At 46.0% G+C, this 12,254-nt stretch overlaps 1 protein-coding gene across 1 annotated transcript in view; it reads right to left on the bottom strand.

Annotated features, from left to right (window-relative positions):
• The window catches only part of YEATS4 (YEATS domain containing 4), a 43,419-nt gene that overhangs the window by 16,489 nt on the left and 14,676 nt on the right, over window positions 1-12,254 (bottom strand). The window contains exon 2 of the mRNA XM_082252682.1: window positions 9,963-10,082. Coding sequence (XP_082108808.1) covers window positions 9,963-10,082 — 120 coding nt within the window. The remainder of the gene's footprint in view (window positions 1-9,962; window positions 10,083-12,254) is intronic.

The raw sequence follows: 12,254 nt of genomic DNA, 5'->3' as shown, positions 1-12,254 counted from the left end.
CATTCTCTGTCCCTTTCAGGTGTATGGCAGATATCGACTCTAGGTTCGCTTCTGCCCACGTCAAGATCATGTCTGCTGTAGACATAAGTTGAGGGGATCTGGTGCCCCCCACGTCTGTTTATGTATGCTACAAACAATATACAAAACAAAATACAAACTGTCCGTTTGTATTTGGACATGTCTGTCCTTGATCAGTGCTTGGAAGGGTTTTAGTGCTAGATGCACACTGCTTCCGTTTCCCTCATATTTGATGAGGTTAGGGTTAAGTCTTGTCTCCAAGTGCCTTGGGCCAGATGTTCTGTCAAGTGCACTCCCCAGCCTGAGGTGCTGGCATCTGTGGTGATGCGGATCACATTTGTGTCCACAAGCGCCCCTGGCTGTAGGTGTGTGGTCTTAGCCACTATTGCAGCAAAGATCTGATCTCTTGTGGGATTGCGATCCAGGACTCCATGGATCACGGGTTCCCGTCCCAGTGATGGCCGGTATAGAAGACGTCATTAGGCCCAGCACCCTCATGCTTTTTCTGACGGTGACCGCGTTGGGAAGACATAAGGTCTCGACCTCTTCCATTAACCTTACTATCTTGTCTTGGAGGTAGAAAAATCTTTGTTTTCTTCGCATCCAATACATACCCTAGGTAATTTACCTTTTGGCTGGGGTTTAGGCAGGATTTTTGTTTATTATCCATCCTAAACTTTTTAGATAATCGATACTCGAATGGAGGTTGTCTGTCAGGGTTTTTTTTTGTGCTGGCAAAAAAGAGGCCGTCCAAGTATTGAACGTCTCCTATGCCTTTTATCCTTAGACTCTTCAGTGCCTCCGCCAGGATTTTGGTAAAAATTCTGGATGCTGACGAAATGCCGAACGGCAAGGTGGTGTGCTGGAAGTGGAGGGTGGCTTTTGGCCCTTATATTGCAAATCTTAGAAACTTGTAGTGCTCTCTCTATTGGTATGCGCAGGTAGGCCTCCTGCAAGTCTACTGTTTCCATGAAGGCTTCTGGCGGTAGCAAGTTTCTCACCGAATAGACTCCATCCGAAACTTTTTGTATTTTCTTTTCTTGTTGAGGGGTTTTAGGTTCAAGATGAGCCTGTACTTCCTGGATAGTTTCTTCCTGGCAAAGATGTACGAGTAGAAACTGTTGCCTAGTTCGTCCTGTAGGACTGCAGCAATGACTCTGTTAGGAGGTTTTCTAAGGAGGACAGAAACCCCTCTGCTTGTCTCTGGGAAGTGAGGTTACCAAGATTCTGGTTGGGAGTGGAAAATTCTATGTTGTAACCTTGTTCTACTGTGTTAAGGACAAGCTTGTGGCAATTTCTCACCATTTGTGTGTGAATGAGGAGAGTCTACCCCCACCTGCTGGACATCATTGTCTTTTGGTGTTGGGCGTAGGAGGCTTAAAGATAAGGTCTTCCCTATTTTCCCCCCTTGGAAAGGACCAGCGCATCCTTGTTTAGTTTTGCTTGTAGCTTTTTTTTCCGCTGCCGAAAGGGCGTCTTGCTTTGTTTTTCTTTCGTTTGCTGAAACCCCTTTTTCCTTTCCGCTGACCTGTCAAGTACCTGCCCCAAATCTGGTCCAAAGAAAAGGTTGCCTGTGAAGGGGATACCACACAACTTGTTCTTGGAGGAGATGTCCCCTGTTCACTCTTTCAGCCATAGGGCCCTCCTGGCAGAGTTTCAGTGCCATTGCCCTGGCCGTGGTTTTGACTGCCTCAGCAGAACCATCTTCTACAAAAGCAGCCACCCTTGCCAGAGTGGGCATGGTTTTTAGTAAATCTTCTCTGGGTGTATCTCCTAAGGGTTTTTGCAGTTGGTTTAGCCATAGCAGCAGAGTTCTTGCAGTGCATGTGGATTCAATTGCCGGGTTAAGATTTGAAGCTCCTGCTTCCCATGCTCTCTTTAGCAGTGATTCCGCTTTCTTGTCTATGGGTCTTTTAGGTTACTGGAATCTTCAAAAGAAAGATCAGACTTGTTTGCTATTCTTGATAGTGACAAGTCTACCTTGGGAAATCTGGCCCAGATTTGGGTGTCTTCTTCCGCAAACGGGTACCTGCATTTTATTGCTGATGGTATGAACAATCTCCTCTTGGGTTCTTCCCATTCTTTCTTTATGATGTCTTTTAAGGACTGATGTACAGGGAATGTCCTGGATTTCTTTGGTTGCAGTCCCTTGTACATTTTGTCATGTAAAGTCAATTCTAATTTTTGTGCTTTTATTCCTAGTGTGTCTGCAATTGCCCTCAACAGTTCCTCAGTCGGACATTTTAAGAGTCTTCATCTTCAGAATCTGAGCATAGTCCTAACTCCAATTCAGAGGCAGAGTATTCTGAACTTTTTTCATGGTCAGACCTGCCTGGTTGTTCTTTGCTAGTGGACGGGGTGGCTGCCTGACTGGTGGAAGAGTTGCTCACCGCCGCCGGGTTTTGGAGGTTTGTAATCGCTGTATGCAAGGGGTTATAAGGTATCCCACATTTCCTTTTTGAAAGTTGACATAAGCTCTTTAAAAGCACCCCTGCAACTCTTTTGCTACTAGCGTGCTGATACATTTTTGGCATAAGTGTTTTGTCCAATATGATGCTAATTTGTGATCGCATGAAGCGCATGCATTACTGCTGGGCCTGGCTTTTCTCTCTTCTGGGGCTTTTGTCTAAGCAAGAAAAAAAGGAACCAGCATGAGGAAGGTGTAGCCTGCTGCATACCACTACATAGCCTAGGTGAGTAGTGGTTAGTAAGAACAGAGATGCCCTGTGCATGCTCAGGCTTACCTTGGAGCTGTCCTGTTTAGCAGGATCTGCAGGGCCGGGTGATGCAGCTTCCGACATGATTAGCCCACTGAGCTTCCCCCAGGTGCTCCTTTTAAGGCTTCTCTGCCCCTGCTCCTGCCCAGCCCCCAGCCGCTCTGATAGAGGTATGGGTGGACACATACCTCTGTGTGTCTGTGTCCTGAAGAGATGCTGTATCCAGGTTGCTGACGGCGGCCAGAAGGGACTTCATTGCTGTGTCCTCATTTTGCTGTCCCCCTCCGAATCCTGGTGCCCACAACAAAGATGGCGCCGGACGGAAGTGCGTCACTGGAAGTGACACCATCAGCGTCCCGGGCCTGACGCCATCTTGCTACACCCCTCCAGTCCTAATACCAGCAGGGTTGAGGAGAGAAAAGAGTGGATGGGGGCCCGCAGACGCCGCGGGAAATGCTGCTGCATCCTAATGCTAGAGGGGGACTCAGGGAGACATCCCAAGATGCCTTTTCGGCTGGGGGGACGGTTGCTTACCCCCCAAAGTGAGCGAAACCTTAGACAGTTAAGATCCCTGTGTGGGTCCCTGGAGGCCCTGGCCTGAATCACCTGACCCCCTCAGAGGCAACTGAAGACAACCAGCCAGGAAGTCCCCTGCAACTAGCACAGGGACTGGAGGTGTGCTGATCCTGTTGGTCCGGAGGAAAACACAACTGAGGCAGGCATGTGCTATCTTTTTATAATGGTGGACACTGTGTTTCCTGTTTACAGGAGGGAGGAGCCCTATCTCTCAGATGCTGCCCTGGAAGACGACTTGAGAAAATACATTTTCACAAAAGCTGCTGCCTCAGTTTTTATTATGCCAATTTGCATATAGTTCAGAATGATGTGAAGAGTGATCAGATTAATTGCAATGTCCCACTTTGCCATGAAAAAGAACTTCATCCCAAAAAAAAAAAATAAAAAAAATAAAAAAAAAAAACTTCCACTGCATTTCAGCCCAGCCACAAAAGGACAAGCTGACATCAGGTCAGTAATTCTCTCATTAACACAGGTGTCAGGGTTGAGGAGGACAAGGCTGTAAATTACTCGAATGCTGACTGAGTAAGGGCTCTTTCACACGGGCGGTCCGATCAGATCCGCCTGTCAGTTTTTTAGGCGGATCTGATCGGATCCTCCATGCAGCTCTATGGGGCAGCGGGTGTCAGTGGAGGTCACCTCCGCTGACACCCGCATCCGATTCTGTGCTGAAATCTGGACGGATGGAAACCCTATTTTTCCATCCGTTCAGTAATCGGAGCGGAGCGGATCTGAAGAGAGCGGTCCGCTCTCCTCCGATCCCCCATAGAGGGCAGCGGGTGCTGAGACACCTCCCTCTCCGCTCTGCAAGCGGAGACGGAGCTGTCATCTGCCCGGCTCAGCGGGGATCGCGGATCGATCCCCGCTGAGCAACACGGATCCGCCTGCGGAGGCGGACCGCGTGAAAGAAGCCTTAGAATAACAGACTGGAAGCTTTAAAAGGAGGGTGGTGCTTACAATCATTGATTTTCCTACCTACAAGGAAATATATGCAGTCATCATTGCTTTGCACAAAAAGAGATTGAAATCAACCATTTAAATCGGATCAACAAGAACTTCATCAAAGAGAAGCTCAATTGTTGTGAAGAAGGCTCTTGGGCGCCCAAGTCCAGCAAGCGCCTGGACGGTCTCCTACAGTTGATTCATCTGCGGGATCAGGGCACCACCAGTGCAGAGCTTGCTCAGAAATGGCAGCAGGCAGGTGTGAGTGCATTTGCACGCACAGCGAGGCAAAGACTTTTAGAGGATGACCTGGTGTCAAGGGCAGCAAAGAAGCCACTCCTTGTTTATACATTCTACCCTGTTAGCGAGTGTGGAAAGTTAAGAAACTTAGCTGCCAATGGTATGTGATAATTGAGCGCAGCCCTCAAAATTTCCACTCGCCTGCTCACATTTGGCCAGCAGGATTGTCAGTCTGGGGTGGGGATGGGAATGTTATATAAATTAGCAGATTTAAATACACTAATAAATTGAAGCCAAACTCCATCTCACACTGCAGTTACACAAGCAGATCCACCTACACGGTTACGTCGTCTATTCAGAGATTTCCGTGAATAAATGGACTAAAAGTACCAACATCCTTTGCGTCTGGCTTGTAGTTCTCAATGAATTACCAGGGCGCTGTTGAGCACTGTGGTAGTTTGATTCCCTGAAAGTGCGAAACTGCACCCCTGCTAAGGGCACACAGCTTACACTGAGTCTGCAGGAGCCCTACATGGCACTAGCGATGCAATAAGTTTCAGGGCTCCTGGGAAAAAAAAAAATAAAAAATTAGTAAATGCACTTTTACCTGCAAAGAAATTGGATTTTTGTCTTACCGTAAAATCTTTTTCTCTGATGTTCATTGACGGACACAGCTTTAGAATCTTCTTAACCATCAGGTTATGCTGCCCTCTACAAGAGTAGAACACTAGGCAGGAAAAAGCTTTACCATGCCTATGGCGCAGTCCCAAGGGGTATACTCCCACTTTCAGTTTAGTTGCAAGCAGTGTCAGAAGAAAAATAATCCAACTCAATAGAGGGGTGGGTGCTGTGTTAGTCAATGAACATCAGAGAAAAAGGATTTTACAGTAAGAAAAAAATTCCAATTTTCTCTTCTCCTTCATTGACGGACACAGCGTCAAACATGAGGGGTTGGAAAAAACACAGCAGAAAAAAAATTCCCAAAAGGCTAAACCTAGCCAACTAGGTAACATGGAGCTCAACCAGGAACAACTAGAGCTCATCTGAAAAAATAGCGGCCTGCAAAATGTTGCAGCCAAAATCAGCATCCGCAAATGCCAGCACATCTATTTTATAAAATTTTGTGAATGTGTGCACGGACGACCAAGAGGCCGCCTTGCCAACCTGCACCACTGACGCCCGATGGCGGAAGGCCCAGGAGGCACTAAGCGCACATGTAGAATGCGCCTGAACAGGAAACGAAGGGAACTGGACCCTTGATGGAATAGGCCTGCACCACCGCCTGTCTTGTCTATCTGAAAATGGTCGCGGCAGACGCGACCAACCCTTTGCGAGGTCCAATGAGCCAGACAAATCTTATTGCCCAAGGTTCCAGTATATTGATCGGTAGTCTTGACTCCCCCAGGGTCCAGACTCCTTGAGCACATCCGTGCCCAAAACACCTCCCCACCCGGACAGGCTGGCAACCACGGGGACCACCATCCAGTAGGGGGAAGGAAGGATTTGCCCTGTGGATGTGCCGGAGAGCAAAGCCACTATATCAGGGACCCTCTCAAATCCCGGCTCAACAGTATCAGATTATTTAGGGGTTGTCCTTTAGAGCAGTCGAAGAATCTGCTCGCAGAAGAAGATAGTCCAGGTACCCAGCACCGCGGTCCCCCGCTGCCGCCACAATGCAAACACTGGGGCCAACACTTTTGTGAATACCCGAGGAGCTGAGGAGAGAACAAAGGGTAATGCCATGAATTGATCAGGCTCCTCACCCACGGCAAGCGGAGGAAACGTTGATGACTGACATATATTGGAATATGAAGGTAAGCACCCTTTGATGTAGGAATGCCACTACTGTATGAATGGATTCCATTTGGAACTTCTGTACCTGCACAAGCAGTTTAAAGCCAGGATTGGACGTACCGTGCCTTCCTTCCTGGGAACTGTAAACAAGTTTGACTACAAACTTTAAAAACGTTCAGATTTTGGAACCGGAACAATCATCCCTTGTAGTAGAAAGTCTTGCACTGCCCCAAAGAGACCCTGCAAGGTGGTCTGGGGACAAATGCAGATTGTAAGGAAAGAACCTCACTGGAGGATAAGACCGAAACGCGATCTTGTAGCTGAACCAGATCAGCTCATGGAACCACCTGTCTTGAATCAGGGAGGTCCATGGGTCCGTAAAGAAGCGAAGATGTCCCCCCCACCTCAGACACAGGTGAGGGCAACCCTTCAGGCAGAAGAGGGCTTGTCTGCAGGTCTGGAAGAACCCGTCTCTCTGTGACGAGACTCCTCGCCCCTGGCAGCCTGTAGAAGAAGAGTACTCTTCCTCTCTGTAGGACCCTTAATGATATCATCCAGGAAGATCCAAACAGGCGATCCCCCAAAAGGGGAGAACAGATAAGGCCATCTTGGAAGACTGATCCCCAGACCAGCATTTCAGCCATATCATGCGCTGAAGGACCACTACTGTCACGGACAGCCTAAAAACCAAGGGAACTGCATCCAGAGAGGCACCACAGACAAACTACAACCCCTGGACCAACTGGTCCGCCAGCCTGCAAGGGCAGGGGGAAAAACTGTGCCCACTCCGTTAAAGTCTGGGACACCACTGCTATGGTGAACAATGGCCTAGGGACCTAACCAGCCACAGTAAACATGTGGCAGACCAAAGTCTCAGCTCTCCTGTCAAAAGGGGTCCTTAAAAGCCGGAGACTCCTCCACCAGGATTAGAGTGGAGTTATTCAGCCTGAAAACTGGGAATCCACCACATGTGGGACTGTCCACTTTTTTTTTTTTTTTTTTAAACAGGGACTCTTCAAAGGGATACTTTAGGCTTAGGCACCTACATACTGTGTTTAGGTCACTGACTCGTGACAATTTTGTCAAAGTGGGCTGAAAAAGGGGTTACCTTGTGCCGCTTTTGGGGAGCTGCGGGTACCAAAGGGGACCGCCACCTTCGACGCAGCAGCAGCTGCATCCTCCAATTTTTTTAAGTTGCCCGCGCCGATACAATCAGTGCATCCACCAGCACCATTTCATGCACGGCTGCAGTAGAAGAGGAATCATCCCCACTATCAGAGCACTCAAAGTGCATTGACGTAGACCCAGTAGGGTCGCTACATATTAAGTTCACCCCGAAACATAACAATCAGGATTGTTACATAGCCACAAAACAGGCAGGTGAGGGTCGCTGGCTGCGATCCCACAAGGGGAGGCCGACCCAGGGCCCACAAACGGATCACCTACTGGAGGTTTAAATGTGGTACATATCAGACTCAGAGACCAAAATTTTTAAAATTTTAAAAGACCTAAAACACTTTTTTGGCAAATTTTCAGACCGGATTGGTAAAGAATATTCAAGACACACTCCCTTATTAATAGGCAGGTTGCTTGATACAAGCTCCCTGCGCCTACTGTCACTTATGCTGGCCATACACAAACTAAATTTTTTTAGAAATTTTTTTTAAAAACATTCATCCAATTTTACAGCCATTAGTGGGGTCCATTTGGTGTTCGTTGTCAACCACAGTGACAGTAACATTCGAAGGAGCAGAATGGAAAACTTCTCGATCAAACAAATCTTTAAATAGTGTTATGTGGTTTTTGATTAGAAGTTATATTCATTTTAAAATTGAATGTTAAAAGCAAGTGGAATTTTCAAACAACACTTGTCCATTTAACAAATATACAAATCATTTTTGTATAAATATAGATGCAAATATTTTTGTCCAAAAATCCAATACATGTATGGGCAGCATAAGACATTTAGTAGCAGCAGCATGCTTTTTTTTTTTTATCACCTGTCAAGATGGGGTTAAAAAAAGGAAAAAAAATAGCCCTTTATAGTAAAATAAACAGCAGATAATTGCTACTGTATTATAATTTCTACTGTGAAACAGTGAAAGTATTTATATCTTGTATCATGTGTATTTATATAAAATAATATGCCCAGAAGGCGTATATGCAGGATATTTTAACTGGGAGTCAAACATGAAGCTATATGAAGGGTGGAGGGGGGAATAACATTTATATATTAAAGTAGTACTAACAGCTGAGACTTTTTCTTCATGGATATAATAATTTTAAATATAATGCACAATACTAGTAAACTTTTACTCTAAATGTACCATAATTGTAATGCATTATATCACCTCTAGTCTATTAGCCTCCACCTTCTCTGGACTCAGATGCTAATCTTCCTGCACAGAGCCCTTAAAGTGATTGTAAGCAAGGTTAAAAAAAAAAAAAAAAAAAAAAACTCTGCCTTTAGAATCACTTGGTTCCTTCTCTTGCCCAGGACTACATTTCCCATGAGGCATTGCTCCTCACACATTCACAAGTTCTCTGCCATTTACTGACATGTACGGACGGTGTACTGAGCTATATGTGCGTTGCACTATATTTTCTGATATGTAAACAAATACTGCATTCTGTATGCAGGACAACTAATCGGCTGACCAATTAATCGATTATGAAAAAAGTTGACAACTATTTTCATAATCGATTAGTTGTCGATTAATCGATTAGTTGTTTCAGCCTACCGTAGTCCACGATCCGCGGCCTAAATTTTTTGTGGGCACCCCGCCATCTGAGTGTGAAGCCTGCTGGAGCCGACCGCCCAGGAACAACGGGTGAGAAGGCAGATGCCCAAACGGAGGGTGGCCCTTCACTAGGGCTTCGCAAAACAGCGTCCGGCCGGTAGGCCGCTGCCTAAATTTTCGGCCGGGTCCGGCCACGTGCAGCGCGGACCAGCGGATGTGAACCCATCCGCTTCCCCAGCCCAACACAACAACCAGGAGCCCTTAGGACCACCCCCTGTCCAGGTCACTAATCCCCAGGGTGACTAAGGACCCTGTTGTAACCACCGGTGTGCGCCCGGAGAAAACTGACCGGCAGCAGTCAAGCAACACGTCTTTAGGGAAAATCCTCAGATAAGCAACTTGACCTGTAAAGCCAGGCACACAAGGACCTAGTCACCTTAGGAGGGCCCAACAACCACAACTATCAGAGCCAGAGAAAACAAAACAAACATTAGGAAGTGTACTCTTGGAGGTTCGGAAGCACAAAACAACTGGAGATGAGAAGGAGAGAGGGGCTTTTTAATTTTTCTGCATTGTGTTTCCTGTTGAAGGTGGAGCCAATCATCTCTCAAGTAGCTGTCCTGGAAGATGATTTGGGAAAGTTTCTTACCTGCCTTTCCGCACTATATACCGAGCTGCACATGCACAGCTCAGTGTATAATATTGCCATTGCGGAAATGAATGAACTTTTGCATACACTTGAGAGTGATGTTATCTCGGGACGGTCAACAAAAACGCCTGAAGATCAGGATCCAGTAGCACAACCGATTAAGAGGTCAACAGCTGGCAGGGAGCTCTGGGACACCACAGCGCTGCCGTAAAGGTATTTTTCCATTTTACAATCTAAGGTCACAAAAAGCATCAGTTTTACAACATATGCAATAAACAATATTACCTCATTACGATATGGCTTCACATAAACAGTCCACTGGTGAGTATGGCCATCTTCTTCTCTCTTCTTACCAAAATACCGTGCAACGTTTCCATAGACAATAGGTTTGACAATAGTAACTCCCTACAAAATATATAAACATATTATAAACAGAGTCTGCAGGCATGTCAGCTACTTCACAAGACTACATATAAAAAAAATAGCTGGGAAGACAACACCTGGGGCATGCTTTTGTCTAAAACCACTCCCTAACATCATTAGAATTGTCGACTGCTCACGTATTGAAACATTTAGGTCTTACCATAGATGCAGTAATGTTTTCCCACATACCTGCATGCTGCAATCTGAATGGGCTGTGTATAGGGTACAGTAACAAGGAATTTTCTTGGGCAGTCTTTCTCAACCTTTTCTTCAACACAGAGGAACCCTTTAATTAACTTTTCACTCTCAGGGAACACCTGCTAAAAATGAATCTACAACATTAGTGTGATGGTCATTGGGAAGAATGCTCCCCTCACTTTTGGTCATTGGGAAGAATGAACCCCTTACAGATAGCTAATGGTGTCAGTGGGAACTGATCTGAGAGGTAACAATTGCTCATTGCTCCAGGAACCTCCAGAGGAGCCCTGGTTAGGAAAACCTGTTCTAGGGACATGAAAACTGTACTGACAACTGACCCATCACTTTTGATAGTGTAAACTCCAAACTAAGCCAAAGAAAATGGCTGTTATTGTGCACTTCCAGAGATATTCAAGCAAGATCTGTGGTGTCATGTTACTGCAACAGACCTATAGTAGGTGTTCCTACTCTTTACCTGCCATACTATTCAAAGATCTGGGTAGCAGTTAGGAAAAAAAAAAAAAAAAAACAACAACAACATGGGATGGAGGGGTGATTTTGTGGAGAGATGGGCAATCTCCATACTTGAGAGCAATTTTTAGCTCTTCTTACATGCTAATCTGCATTTTTTAACGTGACGTAAAACCCCTAGAAGACACAATCTCAGTATTGTAAAAGCGATCAGTCCTCAGTGAGCTGTCCTGATCACTTTTATTGAAAAGATGATTGGCAACTGAAAAAAAAAATGGTAATGGCGAGGAGCTAGTTTTAACTATGTGAAGTCCAGGTTGCTTATACACCGATCAGCCATAAATTTAAGACCACTGACAGGTAAAGGAAATATTACGTTACAGTGGCATCTAAAAATTGGTGGGATATATTAGGCAGCAGTTTGTGTATGGGGCTGTGAAGCCCATGGTGACCCATGTCCACAGCCAAAAGCTTCTACAATGGTCACATGAGCATCAGAACTGGACTATGGAGCAATGGAAGAAGGTGGCCTGGTCTGATGAATCACGTTTTCTTTTACATCATATGTATGGCCGGGTGAGTGTGCGTCACTTAGCTGGGGAAGAGATGGCACCAAGATGCGATAGAAGAAGGCAAGTCAGCAGAGGCAATGTGATGCTTTGGGAGATGTTCTGCTAGGAAACCCTGGGTCCTGCCATTCATGTGGATGTTACTTTGGTGTCCATGCCTCAATGGGTCAGGGTGTATATGACCTATGGACGCCAGGTGCTTAATAAAAAAAAACAGATCAGTTCTAACAGCAGCTTCAAAGAGTGGTCACTGCTTGCAGGTTGCTCAGAGCACATCTTTCACAATGCCAAAGTTCTGCAACGTGCAATAAAAAAATATTATGGCTATGTAAAGGGTTAGCAGGGCTGGGATTTCCACACAGAAGAGGGCTTTCTGTTATCTTAGATCTGCTAATCTTTTGCAATATATACAGTTATAACTGAACATTTAATCTACAGGACTCATTTTCACTGGGGTCATGGAACAAGAGTCTCCTGCAACTAGGCTATACTTTCAACATAAAAGGATATATTTTAAATAAGCCATTATTGGATTGTGAAATGTAAAAGTGGAACTTCACCCATAAGGGGAAGTTCCACTTGTTTGCATCCTCCCCCACATATGGCACTTTTTTTTGGGGGGGGTGTGGGTACCTGGTTTTGACAGGTACTAGCTTCCACTTCTGGTCAGATGCGCCGCAGGGATCTGAGCCTGAAGTTAGATCCCCCCCTCTTTCCCCTGCAGCCTTCTGGGACACATCACATGTCCCAGAGGACTGTGGGACCATTCACAAAGCACAGCGTGATTCATGCATGTGCAGTAGGAGACCAGCTATGAAGGTGCAAGGCTTCACTGCCGGTTTCCCTTACTTACGATGCTGGCGCCTACACCCGAAGCTGATTGACGAATCAGCTTCAGAGAGGACATTGCTGGATC

Source organism: Pelophylax lessonae (genome assembly GCF_965119305.1).
Source record: "Pelophylax lessonae genome assembly, chromosome: 4".
Classification (NCBI taxonomy): Eukaryota; Metazoa; Chordata; class Amphibia; order Anura; family Ranidae; genus Pelophylax; species Pelophylax lessonae.
This window is presented reverse-complemented; position numbering and strand designations above follow the sequence as displayed.